This window comes from Poecilia formosa, unplaced genomic scaffold (genome assembly GCF_000485575.1).
Source record: "Poecilia formosa unplaced genomic scaffold, Poecilia_formosa-5.1.2 Scaffold11, whole genome shotgun sequence".
Taxonomy (NCBI): Eukaryota; Metazoa; Chordata; class Actinopteri; order Cyprinodontiformes; family Poeciliidae; genus Poecilia; species Poecilia formosa.
In genome coordinates, this window is record NW_006799950.1 from 3,646,756 (window position 1) to 3,667,141 (window position 20,386).

A 20,386-nucleotide genomic window follows, 5' to 3' on the forward strand; every position below is an offset into this window, starting at 1 on the left:
ACCGCATGGTATATTAAAATAAGCTAATCCTTTCTGATGCTTAATATCTTTGAAAGGCAATTTTGTTTAAATAAACTTCATAATCCATTGTGTTTATGGTTTCAGTTCGGTGTGGTTTTTATTTACATTTTATTTATCGTTTTTGTGTGTTGTGTTTTCTTTCGGATATTTAGAATATCTTCCAGTTCCAGTGTTAAGTGTTCTGTACATTATTAAAGTTTATTAGTCTTTGAGAGAGCAAACTCACATTATTGTGCATTAACAATATATTGCGTGAAAATGATCCCAAAACAATATTGACATTTACTGCAGTAATTTCTATGACAATTTATTGTTCAGCATGTTATTGTGCCTAATCCAAATTATTTTACCGTATGCTCCGTTCTCACTTTCTCTGAAACTATAGCAGTTGCTGTGATACTTACACTTCTGATGGAGCTTCTTGATATCAAGAGAATTGAAATAGAGCTTGTAATTTCTAAGAAAATATAAATTAGATTTGATTTTAAACACATACTTCAGAAACCCCCTCTGGGGCTTAAGTTTTAAAAAGTATTTATTTACTTTATTTAATCTGAAGTCTAAGCGTCGCGTGTTTTAGCTGCTGCTGTGGTCTGCTGCCGTCCAGCACAGATGAGATGAGGGTGATGATGAAGATGACTTTGGATGAACCGGTTCAGATCAAAAGGAAGAATCCGAGGAGGATTGAGACGGAAAAGGTGCATGAGGGTAGTGAGGGTGGAAGGGTCAGAGGGCGTTACCTGCATGTTGGGGAGGGGGCGGGGCAAGGTGCCGGCACACGACCTCCGCTCCTCCTCCAGAGCCCGGCTCAGCATCTCAAACTGCCTCTCCTGCTCCCGCACGGAGGCCAGCAGGGAGGCCGTACTCGCACACTGCTCCATTCACACACTGAGAGCAGAGCACAGGACAGGACAGGACCGTCACCACACAGCACAGGGACAGATGCGTCCAACACCAGGATTTATCAGAGGACAGACAGAAAACCACCAACGTACACACAGATAAAAAGGGCGCCGCCGAGAATCTAAACAGCAAAGAAGCGATAATTAAGTTTATACTTAATTAGCGAGAAGCTGGAAAATAAAGCAGAGAAAAAGTGATGAAAGTGGAAACTACCAACAGAATCCACCTAAAACAATTCAAGACGGGGAGTGACATAAGGAGGCTGTCGTCACATTTCAATCTTTCTTCACCTACTGCTAAGCAGGGTTAAAATTAGAAAGTGAGATTTACAACAAGAGGGAAGAGCGGCAATTTGCAGCAGCAGCATGTGGAGCTTGTTAGCACCTTTTGCCTTCAAAATAGCAAGAACGCGAAAAGGAGAGAGATGTGAGAGCAGAGAGGGGCTGTGAGCTTCTAAACTTTAAAAGACTGGGACAATGCATCGAAGCAACAAAAAAAAAAGGTTATTTTTAAATCAACAACAAAAAGAGTTCTGATTATATACCAATTTCTAAATAAGATACATTTTATTGTAAGGAAGCTTATGACATTTAGGTTAGTGGTACAAAGTTACTCGATTCTTACAGTAAAAGTTGTTAAACAGAGAATTTATTTTAGGTACTCCTCCTTCAGAAAGAGTCCACACCGAAGAGTACTGCTGTTATTATCACCTGGTATATTTTTTTAAGTTTCCATTCAGCCAATTATTGGTCAAGCTTTTAAAAATCTAAAGTAGCACAGCTGATGCTGATTGGCTGAATTCTTGGAGCATTTCTAGTTTTGCACTACAATCTGTGTTAAAACTAAAAACAAAGTTAACATTTTCTCTGCTTAGAAAATGAGAGACTGCTTTTGAGAGTCTCTCAAAGCAAAAATAAAGCTAGCTCTAAAAAAGCCAAGCTTAACTTGTAAAGTTGTGTTTGAACTTTATCCAGTGAACGAATACAGAGCTACATTGTATTTTATGTCTGTAATGACTTTTTAAAAAGTGCCTCTCAGCAGCCATGACTGTACCTAAAAAACATCCAACATTACACAACCAGAACTCTGGTTAACAATTAACCACCAAGAATCCAAGATAACACAGCATCAAACTGATTTGTCAGACTCCTTATATGGTCACCATCTAAAACTTGGTGGTTGTTCTCAGCTTCTTTGAAAAATTGTGTGAAGTCACCAGACTGAAGACAGTTGAGTCAAACATAAATGGACCGCTTGACACACGATACCATAAAACTAAATGAGACCTGATACGGCATTTTAAAACGGCCTACTGAGCTATATTACTGTGAATAATGGAGGCAATCAATCATGTCAAATGCACTCAATTTAACATGTAGCCACAAAGAAAATGCTTGGAAAAGAAATTAAGACGTGGTTGCTTAGGAGAGACGCAGACGCAGAGAAAGAAGGGTTTTTTTTCTTCTTCTCCTGTTAAATAAAGAAAACCTAAACACATGCCACAGATGGTATAAACCTAAATTACAGAGGCCAGTCCAGCCCAAAGTAAGACCATCACAGTCTTAGACTTTTACCCTCAGCAGGGAGGCTGGCGTGGGAGGACAGAGGAATCTGGAAAAGGATTACTTCAGCAGAGTCTAATAAAGGAATGACATGAGCATGGCTCATCTCCAAACCAGGGCAAAAATCATTTTCTGCTTCAAAGTTCATCGACTCATGGATCTCCAATCTGCTGTCAGGCCGCATAGACGGGACCGTCTGAATGAAAAAAAAAAAAAAAAAACAGACTCCAGTATTAAGTGTGGATGTATGCCAGCTTGAGTGTGTGTTCACATAAGCGAGTGATGTGTGGATGGGTGTCAGGGAGACTGAATTTAAGAAAGTGGCAAGTTTGTATGCTTGTTACTATTCTCAAATATTCCAACAGAGCACTGGCAACTTTTTTGTGAAGTTAAGTAAAATGTTTTTTTTCCGTCTGTGTGGGAGGAAAAAATAATTTAAAAAAATAGAGACATTTGTGGTCAAAAGCACATTGGAGCTGCAAGAAAACACTCCCGTAGTACCATTGTCATACATTCCAGAGTAAGATTTAGCGTGTCATATCCTGCCTCAGCTGTTGGGAGCCGTCCTAAAAAGAAAAATTCATAATTCATCTTTCGTCTGTGTTTGTCTCGGTATTTTAAACATAAAAGCTGGAAAGAGAAAGTGCGTGGAACCCTGTACCGTTTCTTAGGTGAAATATGTAAACAAGAAAACAAACTGGCTTAAACTTATCTCTAAAATAAAACAAAAAGCATGTGTATGTTGAAAAGGCCGTCAGGTGTTGCCGATTAGATCTAGAAAAGCAACTTGTTAGTGGGAACGGTTGAGCATGGACCGATCTTCCTTTCCAGGTTTTATAAAGTTTCCTTATATTAAAACTGGCAAAAAAGTTGCTTTCCTACCATTCAGGTTTGTGTTTGTCTCAGGTTACAGCAGGTTGCAGTTTTAAAAAGTCCCAGCGATAATGTGAACGTACCTAGAAAAGGGTTATCTACCTTTTCCATCTTGTTACCGAAAGTTTTACTTTATTTAAAAAAGATAAGAAGAAGCCGGATGCATTTCTGTTCCAAGGCAGAATCTGCTCCGTTTTGGTCTGAAAATATTCCACTGTAACAGTTATGATGTTTGACCTGAATAAACTATTATAACTCTATTATTATGGAAAATAACAGGAAAAAACATTTAAATATCACATGTAGAAGGTTTTATAGCACTATGTGATTCTTTTTAAAATATATAATTCTGGGATTACAGTTTTTAAACAGATTTCAATGTGAATCAGGTGACATAAATAAACACAACTTCAGCTTTTAAAAGGCTGCCTACATTTTTTTTAAGTATTTGGCTGTTTTGAATAAAATCTGGGTCTATACTAAACTAAGGCTAGTTTAGTTTAGCCTTAGTTAATACAAGTTCACCTTTGAGAGGGTGAACTTGTATTATTATATTAGTTGAAGATGGCCTCAAAACAACAATATTATCATGTATCGCAAAACTTATTATAGCGACAGGTCAAGCTATGACGTTAATATAACTAGTCAGTAATTTATACGCCAGCAGGAAGAAGTGTTGCTTTTGTTTTCAATAAAACCAGTTAGTTCATGTTATACAGGCATCACGTGGTTTTCTTATTCCATGCAAATCTACAGTGAGAATCTGAGAGACAAGTCTTTTTTTATCAAAGTTAAGAGTTGTTACATCTTTCTGACAAAACACACACATCAAGAATGTGAACCTAATTTCCTGTTCCTTCCTCTCTGCTATAGAGAGTTGATCAATCCCAACAGCTTCTAACAAATTTTACCGTTCTTGTGGAAAGACGCACTTTGCTGTGAAAGCTGTAAATGGTTTCCGTCACTTAAAGCCTGGGAATCGGCCATTACGCTATTATTGGGCCATTAGCAGCACAACCCCCTCTGTTAAAGGGGCGGTGCAGCCATTAACTCCTCAGAGAAGCAATACACCAAAACCAGAACATGGCAAATATTTAGTCCCTCCAAAACATTTTTTGCTTAATGGACTATAACTGTGCAATCTCTTTTATAATATACCATCTCTTCTATTTCATTCATGCTGTCATTGAGGCAGTCCCAACACACATCCTGTTCACAGCTGAAACAAAGTTAAAACGCTGCTGTGGCCTGGACAAGCGCTTTGCTGACTCGGCTTCATCTGAATGGTCGCACAGAGATTTGGTGAACACCCTGTGGTGCTTTGTGCGTTGACCTTGGCCTAACTCCAGACAGTCCCACCTTTACCATCCTGACATGAAACCCACAAGGGGCACCGGTCCTGGTCCACACCGCTCCACAGGTGGCCATTAAGGCAGAGCCCAAGAAAGTGGATGTTTATAACATGTCCACCTTAATTCACACTCAGGTTTTCATGCCGGAACCTCTGCAAGGCCAGCTGTCCCATGTAGACAACACAAGCTCATTTATCTTAGTGGGAAAGGAAATGAGTGGCCTTGGGCGCATGGAAGGAATCTGAATATGACTGAACAAATCAGACTAAAGAAAACATGTTCAACCACAAGGCCAACTGCAAACATATCTACATTTTATGTCCCAGATATTATTATCATGCTTTGATAGTTATAAATAAGATTAGTTAACATCAGTTATGGTTATGTTTTGACTGTGTTGAAGTTGGGTGCCAATCTGTATCTGTTGTCTTGCTGTGTAACAAAGTGCATCCTCTCAGCATAGGTTATGAATTCAATATATTTAAAATATTGACAAGATAGAATATAAACTGTAATTAATGTGTCTTCTCTATAAAAGCAAAAAACAATTAATTAGTCTTCCTACAATAATAAAAATAAGCTAACGGATGATTAGTAAAAAAAAAAAAAAAAACTGACAGTATGATTGGGTTTATTTATTTTCAAGCCATTTTTTTCCCATGTTGGTTTATGTTGCGTTTATGTCTCATAATAAAAGTTTTCATATTTACTGATTAGCATTTAGAGGTCCAGATATGCGACTTAAAGTAATTGGTGTTGCTAAGAACTTCAATCAATAACGCATAAACTTTAGTTTTAAAGCAATATTTGTGTTTATCAATCTCCAGAATTTGTGTGGTAATGAGATTTATTTGTGCAATAACTTTTAACATCACTTTTCTCTTCACCACAAGTAACATCACAGCCTATAGCTATGAAACTGTATGTCACTCATAGACATGAAAGGTCTATGAACAGCAGTCACTTCCACTTATCTGTTCTTCTTTATCTTCAAAACTGCCTCATGCTCTGCCTCTTGGTTTCAGTTTAACTAGTTTATCTGGCTTCTCTCCAACTAAAACCGACTAACATCCAGTAAATGTCTGACTTGTGTGCAGCGTTGTCATTGATGGCTATTAGTCAAATTTGTTTGTTAATGTCATCTCCATTTCTAAATTAGGGGGTACAAAATATACTGCCTAGGGAAATTTAAATGCCAACCAAAGGCAAGTGACATAGCAGCAAACAGGCACAACATACTCCTCTCTTGCAGAAATAGGTGATAAACATGTAGCAGAAGAAAAAGGAAAAAAAAAAACAGACTTCTTAAACCTAATCAAACCATTTAGTGATCCAAAATCTCTATTTAAATGAACATGTAGAACATGCCATACTTTGTTGAGACTAGAAAATGAAAGTAGTTTAGTCACCTTTGTCACATAGCTTAGCTAATTCTTAAGGTGGGAGTGTAAAGGCAACAACCAATGCCAACAAATTAATGAGGGACTTCAAATTAAAACAACTTGGTCAAATTCAATGAAGTCACTGATGTGGAAAACAGCTTTTTAGAGTAAAAATTCAAATGGTTTCTAGTTTTTGCTCAACCTTTTAGCCTCGGTCTGGGTTAATTGTTTTTTTTTTTTAAAGTTAATGAGTTTTCACTGTTACTTAACTTCATTATTCATATTTTAGACATTAAATCCTTACCAACTGAACAGAGAAGTCATGGGTAGAAGGTGTGCTGGTCGTTTGGCCATTATAATACCACATGTTTAATACTTCACTGTTGCCGATATAGGAACTTTACAGACATTTTAAGATCCCATAAAAACACAGTGTCTGCATTTAAGTAATTTGTGTTTTAATTATGGACTATATCAGAATTTTTGAATATTTTTAATAAACATACAATTTGACTTCAAGCAGCAACCAGGGCAAAAAAAATGTATTTAAATAATTTTAAAACTATGTTCTAGATCAGTAGTTCCCAAACTTTTTCTCCTGGGCCCCCCCCAGTGGTTTCCAAACTATTTCTGGGCCCCACTATGGCTTACAAATAGCTGTCTGGTTGAACGATGTGTGTGAGCGAAGGGAGATTTTTAGAGACTCCCTGTTATACTCAGTCCCTGCTCCAGATGAACAAGGGGGGAAATCAACATGCCCCACAGTTTGGGAACCTCTGTTCTAGACCTAGAAAGTAAAACAAATATGAATCAACTTAGTTTTTGCACTGTCCATTTGATTCATAACCCAAATTGTCTCACAGCATCAGAAATCAAATAATAATATCAAATGACAAATAAGAAGTGGTGTATTTTTGCTTTTTTGCTGGTTTAGCTGACAAATATTTCTAAACCATTGTTGCACATTTTACAAGTCCTCCTTCTGATCTTATTGGATTAACATTTAGAAAAAAAAATTGTTAGATATATAAAAATACGCTGCATTCTGACTTCTTATTTCTAAATGACGGACTTTCTTCTCAGCCATCACAGAAGAATAAAACTTCAGCAGAGCTCTTACAACATGAATCAAGTCAAGAGCTACATTACAGAAATATTATTCATTTTGGTCCATTGAGAGGTATCTGTTAATTGTATAAAGCTAATAATTATCTACTTATTACATTATGCCTTGATTTCTCAATAAGCCTAAAGAGAACTGTCTAGTAACCTTATAAGCCCTTTGATTTAATGATTCATTTAAAGTCCAGGACCACCTGCAGCTCAGGGAAAAGAAAACAGAAATTAGCACCCAGCGTCCAGCTGAAAATAAATTAGCTTCCATTGATGGTACAGTATCCATCAATACTTCAACATCTGAGCAGAAGCCACTAAATCCACTGACCACTATTGAGATTATGTAACTGTGGCTTTGTGTGTAGAAGCTGGTTAGCACCACATTATTCTGGGCTGCAGTAAGTAGTGGTGAGAAATAAAGGAAACATGTCAACACGGCAAAACCGTGCGATTATTGAATGGAAAAGTAAACAGGGAATTGGCAAAAAATATTAGTAGCTGCAGCGTTTCATAGCTGGTTAAAAATTAACACATTTTGAAGATAATATTTTCTCAGAATTTCCCCACTGTGGGCTAACAAACTATCTTTCTATAGAATGACATTATTTTAAATCACTTTGAAATTCGCCAAGCATTTCAGCTTACGCTAAATTAAAACCGACAATGATTTACTACGTTTAATCTGCAAACAGAGAGCGATCGCTTGTCGACAGGAATGTTTGCACAACGGCTGCCGAACAAGTCGGTGGTCAACGTTTCCAAGAAATCAACCACGAGCTCCCAGGGAGGCGACCGAGCAGAGGTTTCACTTCACCGCTGCAGTTATCTGCTCACTTTGGTTCCACTCTGAGTTTACCATCACACACATAACACCCAGAGGCAACCAACACATTCGACTTTCAAACAAAAACAGGCTGAAGGTGTGATTGGTGGAAATGTAGATCAAGGGAAATAAATCAAAAAAAAAAAAAAAAAAGAAGAAGAAACAGACAGCAAGGAGGAGCAAGTATAGCAGAACTCCAGCCTCGGTGTGTGTCAGAAGAGGGACACACCCATGGTGTGCCCTGCAAGCCATTCATTACACACTAGCAAATGATAGCCCTGCTTAAAACACCCGACCAGCTAGGAAAACTTCGGCCTCCACAGACAGAACGGCCAGGAATCATTCCAAGCAACAAAAGAAGTATCTAAAGAAAGGACGTTGTGTCCATTTTCTCTTTCAGTGGCCACTCCCTTCTTCCCTCATTTCAAGAAGGGACATTTTTAAGCGTGCCCTGACTTGTCCTCAATCTACTCCCCATCTGTGTTCCAGCGGGTTGCAGCAACAATCACCATAGGGTGAACACAGAAATATGTAAGGCATTTGTATGCTTCACTGATCAGCTGATTGTAGTAAAGGGGGGCGAGGGGGGAATAAGTAAACCAGAAATTATTTTGCAAGTGCAGAAAAAAAGTTTCAGGTTTGCTGTGTTGAAGTCCAGGCAATCAAACAAATCCTACAGGAAATTACAATCCTCTAACGTGCAGCGCCAAACTTGAAAACCTGTCTCTCCCCCCACATCTGAAGTGGCGCTGAACCAAGAACCACTAAAGAAATCGACACAAAAACCTCTGAAAAAGGCACTGAGAGCAACTTCTTTCTTCACGAAATGTAAACACAAATCAAGTGGCATCAGATTTTAGCGGTTGTATGATTTCTCTTATCTTTGGCAAAACACCACGAGCCATTGCATCCGACTAGCGCTAGACTCACACGTTTGTTTTGGTCGTGTTTACCCAGAATTCCCAGCGTTATAGTACACTTCCTGCTTTTGGAGCGACCTCCGGTCTGCTTAACATTCACATAATGCATTCAAACCGCACCAGAGTTCACTTCAACCAAACACAGACCTATGTTTTTAGGTGGACCAAAATTTGCTTTTTTGGTCCACACCAGCATTCGATTCCCCATTCGCATCTCCCCAAATAAACGGACTTTGTAGACATACAAACCAGGAAACAGAACACACTCTAGATCAAAGAATCTAGATTATCACAGAAGCAGCAAAGAGGCCCATGGTATCATTGGTGCAGCTCAGGAGGGAGAATCTGTCTACAGGACAATGGTGGTGGCAGCATCAGCAAAAATGGTCAGAGTTGATGGATAAATGGATGCAGCCAAATAAACAACAATCTCAGAAGGTTAAAACTTTCAAATCACTTCAAACTGGAGTGGAGACCCACTTTAACATACCATATATCAACACTAAACCTTAACAAGTCTAGACCTAAGCCCAACCGAGGTAATATTTGAAAATTGTAGTTCACAAAACCTCTTCATTCACTCTGAGGGAGTCTGAACTATGTTGCAAAGATCACCTGATAAATATAACAGTCTTCTAGATTTGCAGCTGTGACAGCTCTGAGGTGTTTCTACAAAGTATTGTCTCAGAGTTGCTAAATATAAATGCATGCCACACAATGCAATCGTGTATCTTTTTTTTTTCTGTCTGATTAAATCACAGTAAAATAGATTAAAGTGTCTAGTTCAAGTTGGAATGAATACTTTAGCAAGGCACTGGATATCCAGGCAGATTTCCTGTCTGTATTCAAACTGAAAAAACTGTAAGTAGAGAAGGTAAAACTAAGTCTCCACACAAGGGACTAAAATGACGAAGCAACAAACACTCCTGTTGTCACCACACCCCACTGGTCCAGACCCACACAACAGGTTCTTAGACTTGAAACGCCGTCTCCCTGCTCTGCCTGCCTCACCACATCAAAAGACAGCAGCTGAGATTTCACACCAGACTTTAAACACAGACCAAAATGTGAACAAAAATCAAAGGCAATCATACACACAACAGGAGGATAGTCACCTGAAAGCTCGGCGCAGGTTAACCATCCACAGAGAGTGGGCGTTTCAGGGCACACAAAGGGCGAAATTGATAAGCAAACTGGACTTTGACTTGGAGTTTGCGGTAAGGCGTCCCAGGGGACTTCCGTGTACTCTCACCTGTCCTGGGCACACAGGAAATCCCGGGGAAAGAGGCGGAGAAATCTTTTTAAAATAGCGTTTTTCAAACGCGTCAATCAGTGAAGAGGCGATGTTTTATGTGATAACACCTCCCAGCCATGCAAGTCTCTCATTTGTATTCAAACCTACCGACATAATGTGTAGAGTTTGTTTTTTTTTTCCCCCTATATAATTGCCGCTTTCAGGTGAACGTAGTTTAATACAACTTTCCCCCCTCGAGTTATTCATCAACGAAACGCAGACATTGGTGCTAGCTCCGTTAGCTCCATGCTACGCCGCTAGCCTGCTCAGGCAGCCAAGTTCAGCGAACCAAAAGTCGCTTCCTCTCCCATCACCAACAAACCCCAAACCAGCCCCGCACAAAACAAAACACTACCAGAATTGCCATTACCCGTGTGGTAGACACTTTCAGCAGGTTTCTTTCTTAAAGTCCATAAGTGTTTGATGGCTTCGGGCCTAGCCGAGCTCTCTTGTTTGACACAATCCGGGGGAGCCCGACCCCTCCGGGCTGGGTGAAGAGTTTGGGTGAGACAATAAAAACACGTCGACGCCGGGCGATTTTACACCCGAGAGATGCTGAGAGGAACCACGGTGAATACCGGAGAAAACACCCACCTAAGCAGCGCAGTTTTTCCTTTCCTCCTCGCCTTCGCTTGTTGTCCACTTGTCTGTCCTCTTCCTCTCCGCTGGGGGGGGGAGGAAGATGTGGGGGCCAGCGAGAGATAAGAAAGCAGGACAGTTCAAAACGATCCGACCCAGATCCAGGGTTGATTTATTCTAAAGTAATTAGGGTTATGTGGTTTCAAAAGGTCACAAATGATCCAATAAACAGAAGAAACTTTTTGTCACTCCTATGGGAAAGGTTGGTGTGGCTCCTCACCTTCCCACAGGACTCCTCCCCTATGACTATGTCACATCCAATACAATGGAAGAAATCCAACTTCGGCTCAGAGCATTTCTCAGAAGCTTCATATACAGGTGCTACTCAGTAAATTAGACATTTTTTTTGTAAGTTGATTTCTTAGACACAATATATTTTCCGCGATTTACTGCAACAGTGCAGCGTGGCATGGAGGCGACCAGCCTGTGGCTCTGCGGAAGTGTCACGGATTCCCAGGTGGATTTATTTGCAACTTCATCTATTCTTTCTCATGATCCTCTCACTGGACTTCAAGCAACTTCCAACTTCTCAACATCCTGCAATCTTGGCTTGCAAAGGAAACACAAAAGGAACTTTAAGGGCTTCTTATCACTTGTTTTTTCATCATCACTTGTCTTGTTTTTGTGTTTTGCTTCTTCTTTGTTTTGTTTTTATTATTATTATTATTGTAGCACTTAAATTTGGTTTTATTTTCTGGCTCTCCAAAAAATAGCAAAGAGTTTACAACGTTACAGCCTTATATTTTTCTACTCTTGAAACTTTAGGAGAGAAATAAATATTTACTGATCTCCCTCAACTTTGTAGAGTTCAGATGTTGCCACCTTGTGGCCGAAATGACGAACTTCTCCAGAGGTTCCACCCGTCGAGGATAACACCTTTACTGATCTTACAAAAAGCATAACCAAAGTTCTTAAAATGGGTGTTAAATATTACATTTTTTAGAAAAACTCATCGAATACTTCTAAATGCATGAATTCTGCTACAACCAGCCCACTGAGGATGTTCATGATCTTGATGTGACCTAAAATGAAAATTAGCTTGACTCCCCTGCTATACAGGAAAAACAGGTCTAATTCATCACCTGCTATTTACAGCCCTATTAAGTCCAAGTTCATTCAACTCAGATCCAGTAACATTGCAATGAAGTCGTATCCAATTACCTTTTAAAAACATCTGATGCTTTGTCATCTTGAGCAACCATGTGACATCAGCGGAGAGGAAGAACTTAATTTTACCAGTGAGAAGCTTCCAGGACTTTGAGTTGTGCGGTGTCCATGTGTTGTTTTTCACTGAGTTGCGGGTTTTCCTCTGGAAGGATGAGGCTGAGCTGTGTGCTCTTGGTGCCTCTGCATTTCATCCACCTCCTCAGCTGGAGCATTAATGGAGCTACTTGACACCTAAGTGTCAAACATTGTGGAAACGTCTAGCTGCTGTCTGAGGGCCTCCTATGACCTATGCTGTTCTATGTATCTTACCAAGGTTTCTGTAAGTTTACCAGGCCGAATTCTCAATTTTTCTCCTGGAGATTTCTCTTCTCACTTCTCTACCCTGATTAATCTGATCTCCTCAATTAAGGCGTCAACAGAAGCAGCAAAGTTAACCAGTATGGATTATTACATTATGTCTTTACTTGAAGGAGATTGTCATCGCTACTTTCTTACCACTTTGAGAAGATGTTCACCATCTAAGCTAATGGCGAAATAAATGTTTTAAAGATTAAAAGTATTTTAGAGGAGAGAAAAAAATGTTGTCATCTTGCTAATTACATGAAGCTCTTCTGAAAAATATTCTCTCCTATAAGGAGTCTCCTGATTCCCATGAGTTTTGAAAACATCTTAGATGGCCAATCGTGTGGGGGTTCTTTTATGTTGTTGTTGAAGCTCTAAACTGGAAATAGAAAATTTGGAATTAAATAAAAGGGATTTAATGTTGAAGTTTATTAAGTCTTTGAACAGTTTGGTAAATCATGTAATAATTGTTTGCATTTGAATTAAGCAGTTTTTTTAATATACCTATGATAAAAAAAAAAAAGAATTGCTAAAGATTAAAGAGCTTTGTTCCTTCCTGAAAAGTTTTCTTTTATAACAGAGTCGAAAGAAAGTGGTAAAGAGTTTCTGTAGCATAAAATATAAGAAACAGAAAACTGATGCTGATTTTAAATCATGTTTGAGGTCTCTATGAAATTTATACACTTAACTGCGAACAGGATCCTGAAGAATAGAGTTCAATTGAAGCATTAAAACATACTGTATAAAATATAATGATTAAAAATATATAAAAGATAAATGATGACTGTTTTTTTACTGCGATTAAATTTTTGACAAACTGTAAATTTTATGACACACACATGCACACACACGCACGCACACACGCACACACACACACAAAAAATCAAAATCAGTTTCTTACGCATTAGAGGGTTAAAATAAACAGAAAGACAAATTGAAGACACAGTTTGCAAAAGAAAAAATTAAACAGACAAATATAAGAAACAAAAGAAGAGATTAGTTAGGACCAAGTCACCATGTGCATATTCATTACATTCATGACATAATTTTATCATATTTCACGTCTCCACCCTATCATGTGTAAAGTCCACTCTGTTATGTCCTTGTTCACCTTGTCATTTTCATCATTTATGAAAATAAACAATTTATTTGCTAAACGTTTGTGTGACTCCTTTACAAATAACTGAGGGCCATATAGAACTGTTTGAAAGTTAATTGATATCTTTGATATCTATTCAGAAAAGAAAGTCTAAGTCTGAAAGATTTAACAAGAAACAAAGAGTTTGCCATAATTTTATTAGTATTCAAATTCATTTCCCATCACCAAAATTATATTGCTGAAAAGGAGACCCAAAAGCTTTCTAAAAATATGCATCTTGCAATCACCATACTATTACAATGTATTTATTTTTGGTTTGAATATGTCGATGACATGGTGGAAATATTTTGCTGTTTGCATGTTGGTTTGTTTTGGTGGCATTTTATTCATAAAAATTTGATTAAACATGCATTTCAAATAGAATAACATCTACTTAATAAAAGGATATGAAGTTCAATGGAAACCCTCAGCTTTTGGAAATGGGAAAGTCTCAAAGGCACCTTATGGTTATATTGACTTAAAATGTGTCCAAGGGTTAAATGTGTTAATTATTACATAATGCGGTTTTTATTACCTTTTAAGACCACATTTTGTTACATAATAGCATATATAATACGGCACTGCAATCCTGATGGTGCTCTCTTGCTGAGTAATTCCCGTAGTTAAATGGATAGTAGGAAATTTGATAATGTGTCAGTTTTATGTTTACATGTATAGTGGTTTTTATATAAAGATTTTTTATTATAATCTGAAATAGTTTCACAGAAATGTTTAAAAAATGAACACAAATTATACCTCTAATTTCTGCATATTCTTAGGATGAACTCTAGTAAATAAAATTTCCCTCCTGATAATTATGTGACATCAAAAGGTAAAATAAAATTTTACTATGTGGTTATAAAATTGGGTTTTGTTATAACCAAGGGGATAAAATTTGACTGAAATTTTGATCATCTTATAGTTATGTTGTTGGTTTAATGTTCATCAACATTCCAAAAGGAACCTTTCCTGGACCAAGTTTGTCTCGGGAGAAATAACTTTCAGCGGAGCAAATACGGAGATAGTCTCACACTCTCTTCAGTGTTTACGATTATTTTCCTTTTACTGATCCTATAAAACCGACGTGTTGTCTTCCTGCTGGTAGAACGTCTCACTTTGACCCGTTCAACATTGTATCATTTGTAAGCGCTCATTTTATGAGCAGGGTATTAATAAATCTGACTGAGTGACTCTAACCTTCACAGTACTTGGCCATTATTTTTTTTCCTCAGCTAACTGTGGTCAGATGGCACCTGAAGATTCGTTTGTTGCATCTGGATTTCCTGACGTCGGTTGAAAAAGCCTGGAGAAATCCTCTTAGACTGTCAAGAAATTCAGATCTGTTAGATTAGCCATTTTATGTTATTAATCAGTTATAATCTGGCTTCCCTTCTGGTGCCGTGGACAGAAACACAAAGCTGCTCTTTGTGGCACATCAGTGGCTTTGCTCTGTTTCCAGGTCTGGCATAAAAGTGCAGGAGTGCAAAAGTAAGTTCAATCACACAAACAAACAGCATTTCAAGAAGTAAATTTAAATATATTTTGTGCTTACCAATCATGTTTTAGAGTGTATATGTAAGTTCCCTATTGCACCAGTACTTTGTCTTGTGTTGGTACTCATAGATTAACCCAACTAATCTGGATTAGAGGCAGTACTTCTTGCAGATAACTGTCACGGTCCATAAAGTCTGCTGTCAGTATGCTGTAGCGGCGGTTCACCATGAGAAAGATAAGAAGCATTTTAAGAGGGAAGACCCGCCATGCTGTCACAGAACTGACGAGTTAAACTCACAGGAATTGGACTGAAGAGGCTTCACTTCACCAAGGTGAAAGTTATTATTTCAAATTGTTATTAATATTTTAAAAGGCTAAAGTTTCATTTTAATCTCAGGCATAAAGATGTTTTATGAATAGTAAAGCTCTAGCTCAGAATTATAGCATAGCTGGAAGTAGAAAAATAGATTATGTAATAAACATTTTGCTAAGAAATGATGTGCATGCATTGCATTGGTTAGCTATGAAGGATTATCAGTAAAAAAAGAATCAATACATGCTTTTCAAACTTGGTAATATTAGTTGTCTTTGCTCAAATGCTGCTCTACTGAAGTTAAGTTATTAATTACTAAAATAAATTCCAGCATCAGATCTTTAATTTTGCTCTAATACAGTATTGTTTTATTTCCACTGACAATAAAACATCTGTCATATTGTCCAGTAGCAGATGTTCCTTCAGCCTCTCATTGTTTTAGCAGCTTTGGGATGCAGCCCACCTAACACGTTCTTCACAGCTGGCTCTCTGGTGTTAACTTAATGCTGCTCACCAGAAGGTGGCTGAGGAACTGACAAATTAAAAAAGTGATCATCCCCTTTGTTTTCTCGTATTTCTTAGGCAGGAAGATGATTGCTGCTTGCTGGAGGAACCCCGGGGAGCTTTAGAAAACAGAATAACTTTCTCTGAAGACAGACCTTATCGTCGAAAGTTTCATCTGAGCTCTTGCGGAGAAGGACTGAAGCATGCAGGGCCGCGAGGTCGGCTCCAAGATGCGCTACTGGCTGACGCTGATCTCGGGGATGCTGGAGTGTCTGTGCTTTGCTGGTGTGGTGTTTGGCTACACCTCTCTGGTGTTTGTGCTGAAGGAAGACCAGTACTTCAGTGAGTTGTGCAGCAACAACACAGTCAGCAACAGCTCTCTGGTGGAGACAGGTGAGCAAAAGAAGAAATAGAAGACTTTTGTGATTTAAGTTTCTGAAGACGGGGCTATTTGTTTAATTTCTCCAGTTATTTGGGTGGTGACTTTGCTGTTTGCTTGTCAGTTGGGTCAAAATGCTCTATCCCTGCATGAACGTCTATCCTAAAGCTGGATAAAAAACATAAATCATCAGAGCTGCAGCAGGAGACAGCAGACGGCATCAAAGCACACTGTATAAAACGAGACATAAAGCATATCAGTTTGGATTATTAAAATTATGTTTATTTGGTAAAACTCAGAGAAATAAGAGAGGGACATGAACATGTAGCCACTTGGAGATGATCTTGCAGCCTTCATTGAAGAAGACTAAATGTTGAAACCAGATCTAAAGATGCATAAAAAATATTTCTCTAAGTATATAGACACACCTGCAGATTGTGACACCGTGGAGCTGTAGTCACAACGTGACTGGAAAAAGCTTTGAAGAAATTATTTATGGTCTAATTTGGTTTGTACACATTTCAGAGTTGCTCCATGGGCTGATAACCACTGATAATCGCCATTCTATGGGATGATGTCTGAGTGTTTTTCTCTTTCTTTCAGACTGCAGAGGTCAGGATGAGCAGTTTTCTCTGGTTTTCACTATCGCCTCGTTCCTGAACAACTTCCTGAGTCTGATCAATGGCTACCTGTTTGATCGATTTGGCACCATGGTAACAAGACTGCTGGGAGTGTAAGTTTCAAGCACGAATCTTCATTCAACTCAGGGGGCACTAATCTATTTAATTACTAATTTTAGATTTCGGTTGCAGTCTACAATGCATATAGAGAACTTTATATCAACAGTCTTGAAATTCTGCTTAATCTTCCAACTGGTTTTTATACAGAACCCTAGAAACAGGTTTTATGTCAAATTTGAGCTTGTAGTTGAATTATTTCTGTTAGGATGAGAGGAGGAACCTTCAATGGTGAACGTGATAAACTTAGGGAGGGTCTTACAAAGACAGTTTACACCCAGACAGACGTCACCTCCTTTGACCACATACTGTCGACAGTTACTGTGTTTACCATTTAAATAGGCGTAGTAAAAATAACAAACTAGATAGTGTCAATGTAAGCCACAAAAAATGAACCTTTTTAACAAAAACACAAAAATGCCTTTAACTTTTATTAATGTTATATAAATGACCAGAGATACTCGTGTGTTTTCTCCTTCCAGATCTTTGTACACAACTGGAACCCTTTTTGTGGCCTTCTCCAGTGCAGGTCTGCAAACAGTTTGATACAAACAAACATATTTAATTTATAAGGTTGTAGAAAGGGACATATTTAATACATTTAGTCAAACTGCTATTCATCTTCGAGATTACCGTCATTTTTTTCTCTCCCACTGTTCTGCAGCATATTCCTTGATGCTCTTTCCTGCCTTATCCTGCATCGCCGTGGGAGGAATTCTGCTCCTTATGACGAACATTCAGGTGGTTATTCTGTAAAAGCAGCTGCTCCTTCATTGGAAATCAAATACAGGGGGTCATTTTATTGAAACATTTGGAATTTGTTTGTTTTGCGGAGGTGGGGAACCTGTTTGCTGCTCATCGCTCCACCATCATTACTTTCTACAACGGAGCCTTTGACTCTTCTTCAGGAGTCTTCCTCATCATCAAGGTGCATTGCCATGTTTTGCTACATATTTTTTAATTTGGTGGAAATTGAACAGATTATTATTTACATATGGGTTTGTTTTAATAGGCTGAAAAACCAAACTTAGCAAAAGTCGGAAACTAAAAATAAAACACAAGATATCATTGCCTTTGTTTTATCTGGATATAAAGTTTCAGCTTTTGTAGAAAACAAAATAGGTAAAAACAAAAGAAAAAATATTTTCACCCATGTTGAGTTAGTGTACTGTTACAAAACTTGTTTAAGAAATGTCTTAAGAGTAAATAAAACTACAAGAACAAATCTGACAATTTAATATGCCGGAGCAAAGGACTGGAAACCTTTATAATATTTTACATTATCTAGACTCAAACTGTTATCACTGATGGGAGAATAAATCCTGAACTATGTGATCAATTTCTGGGAAAACCATTGCAACACCAGCCAGTGACTTTAGTCTGCAGTTAGTTTTAGTGATACAGAAAGACAACGAACCCTACTGCTGGGACACTTTCAGATGACAATAATCCCAGTGGCACAGAAAAGATTCTACAGATGAAGAATGGAAAGACTGCTTCAGATCACCATATGTTGTCTCCATTTCCCACTACAGATTCTACACGAGCGAGGAATCTCTCTCCAGTCCTCCTTCCTTGCCTTGTCCCTCTGCAGCATCATTCACGTGGCGAGGACTTTCCTCCTCATGCCCAGGACCCACATCCCGTACCCGCTGCCTCCACGCTTCACATATGGGTGAGAGTCTTATTATTCATTGTTGTTTTCAGAAGGTTCTCTTCTGGATTGAAACTTGATGGCATGCAGTGTGTCCTGATGTCCAGGGTGAACTGTGGACAGGCCGACAGCTACAACGTGGAGCAGGTCAAGAGGACGAAGGAGGAGGACGCATCCGGTCAGGGTTCCAGTGGGAAAGACGAAACGGCAAAGTCGGATGAAACAGAGGTCGAAAACGCAGAAAAAGGTATCAGGTTTAAGAGTGACAACGCCTGTGGAGAAGCTGATCAGTTCAACAGATAGATTATACCACAGCCTAATAGCATTTAGAAGCACGGAGGAGACTTAATTGGCTCCTGTACAATGTCTTGTAGAAGCACTCACACTGATTGAATATTCCACTTTCTGTCACATTACATCCACAAACTTCAGGGTATTTCTTGAAGATGTATTTGAGCTGGATCAACAAAATGTGCAAAAATTATTACACTGCAAAAACACAAAATCTATCCAAGTATTTTTATTTAGTTTGTAGAAAAAATAGAAACTAGATCAAAACAAAATGCGATATTATTTTAGGTGTATTTTGGTAGACTTGAAGTAAGACTCAACTTACTATTTAAGCTTGTTTTACATAATTCTTGAATGTAAAGTTGTTGGGTTTTTTTTTTTTTTGCTTACAAGACATATTTTTTTCTGATTTAAGTGAAAGTGCCAGCTGAACAAGTACTTAATTGACCTGATGTCCAGAGGCTCTACTCATCCCCTGCTGTAGCCACAGCTTGAACCTTTAGTTATGTGATGCAGCCTCATCTAGCAGAGAGTGTCTAACTTTCTTTGACACTGTTCAAAGATTGTACACAATCTTTTTCATCTTCTGTGAAGAGGTGGGACATTCTCACAGAGTTTGTCGACATCACATTGAAGCCTCTGAGTGACACCCGGTGGGAAGCAAAGCTAGACTCTGTCAAAGCTATACGTTTCCAGATGGAGGGAGTTTTAGATTCACTACAAAAGCTTGAAGAAGTGGCAGGAGACAGCAAAATTGTCTCAGAGGCAAAGTCACTATCTGATGAGATTGTTAGTATGGAGTTCCTTGTGTGCCTCATAGTTTGGTATGACTTATTATGTGAGATCAACTTTGCAAGCAAGGCACTACAAGAAGCAGATGTGTCAAATGACACAGCCATTAGGCTATTCGATTCTCTAAAAGAGTTTTTGCTCAAGTATAGAGAAGAGGGCTTTCAGAAGTCACTCGACATTGCAGGCAAGATAGCCATTGAAATGGATGCTTCTCCTGAATTCAAAGAGAAACAACTTAGGAAGCAAAAGAAGTTCCCAGATGACAATACATACCCTGGTCATCATGAAAAGGAACCCACAAGGTTCTCAGAAATCTTTTCTTGCTATTCTAAGTTTTTTTTTTGTTGGTGACTCAAAGTTTTGCTTGTGATTCTCACATGAAAAGATTTATGATGTGTGCAAATAAAAGTTTTTGTTTGGCAAATAACTTTTTAAGTTCACGAGACAAAAATTAGTTATTTAATTAAAAAAAAAAATTTAACAAAACATTTTGTTTTTAAAAAAGAAATCATTAAAATTCCAAAAGTTTTGATTACAATTTTATTTTACTTAACTCACGTTAGTTGTTTTTTTTCATTGAATAATTGGGAAAAACAATTAACTTCATACTCTGCGAACCAGACCCTAAACTATACTTAAAGTCTGGGTTGAGTTTTATCCCCTTCATTAATGACACACTTTTATTACATA

At 38.2% G+C, this 20,386-nt stretch overlaps 2 protein-coding genes across 13 annotated transcripts in view; one reads left to right on the plus strand and one right to left on the minus strand.

Moving 5' to 3' along the window:
* Nucleotides 1–11,099, minus strand: part of ctnnd1 (catenin (cadherin-associated protein), delta 1) — a 31,567-nt gene extending 20,468 nt beyond the window's left edge. For 4 of the 9 annotated variants that reach the window (XM_016666993.1, XM_007544464.2, XM_016666985.1 and 1 more), the window contains exons 1-2: nt 10,841–11,099; nt 762–909 (exon numbers count right to left, since the gene is read on the minus strand). In XM_016666993.1, the coding sequence (XP_016522479.1) occupies nt 762–902 (141 nt within the window). In that variant the 5' untranslated portion in view covers nt 903–909; nt 10,841–11,099. Of the gene's footprint in view, nt 1–761; nt 910–10,067; nt 10,176–10,616; nt 10,817–10,840 lie in introns of those variants that run through there. The other 5 variants (XM_016667012.1, XM_016666988.1, XM_016667017.1 and 2 more) reach the window with 5 other exon arrangements.
* A 3,608-nt stretch (nt 11,100–14,707) lies between these two features.
* The window catches only part of slc43a3a (solute carrier family 43 member 3a), an 11,250-nt gene continuing 5,571 nt past the window's right edge, over nt 14,708–20,386 (plus strand). Inside the window, exons 1-9 of one of the 4 annotated variants that reach the window (XM_016667074.1) lie at nt 14,708–15,020; nt 15,156–15,358; nt 15,922–16,236; nt 16,826–16,955; nt 17,442–17,488; nt 17,624–17,700; nt 17,795–17,887; nt 18,495–18,634; nt 18,721–18,860. In XM_016667074.1, coding sequence (XP_016522560.1) covers nt 16,047–16,236; nt 16,826–16,955; nt 17,442–17,488; nt 17,624–17,700; nt 17,795–17,887; nt 18,495–18,634; nt 18,721–18,860 — 817 coding nt within the window. In that variant the 5' untranslated portion in view covers nt 14,708–15,020; nt 15,156–15,358; nt 15,922–16,046. Of the gene's footprint in view, nt 15,359–15,921; nt 16,237–16,825; nt 16,956–17,441; nt 17,489–17,623; nt 17,701–17,794; nt 17,888–18,494; nt 18,635–18,720; nt 18,861–20,386 lie in introns of all 4 variants that reach the window. The other 3 variants (XM_016667078.1, XM_016667069.1, XM_016667083.1) reach the window with 3 other exon arrangements.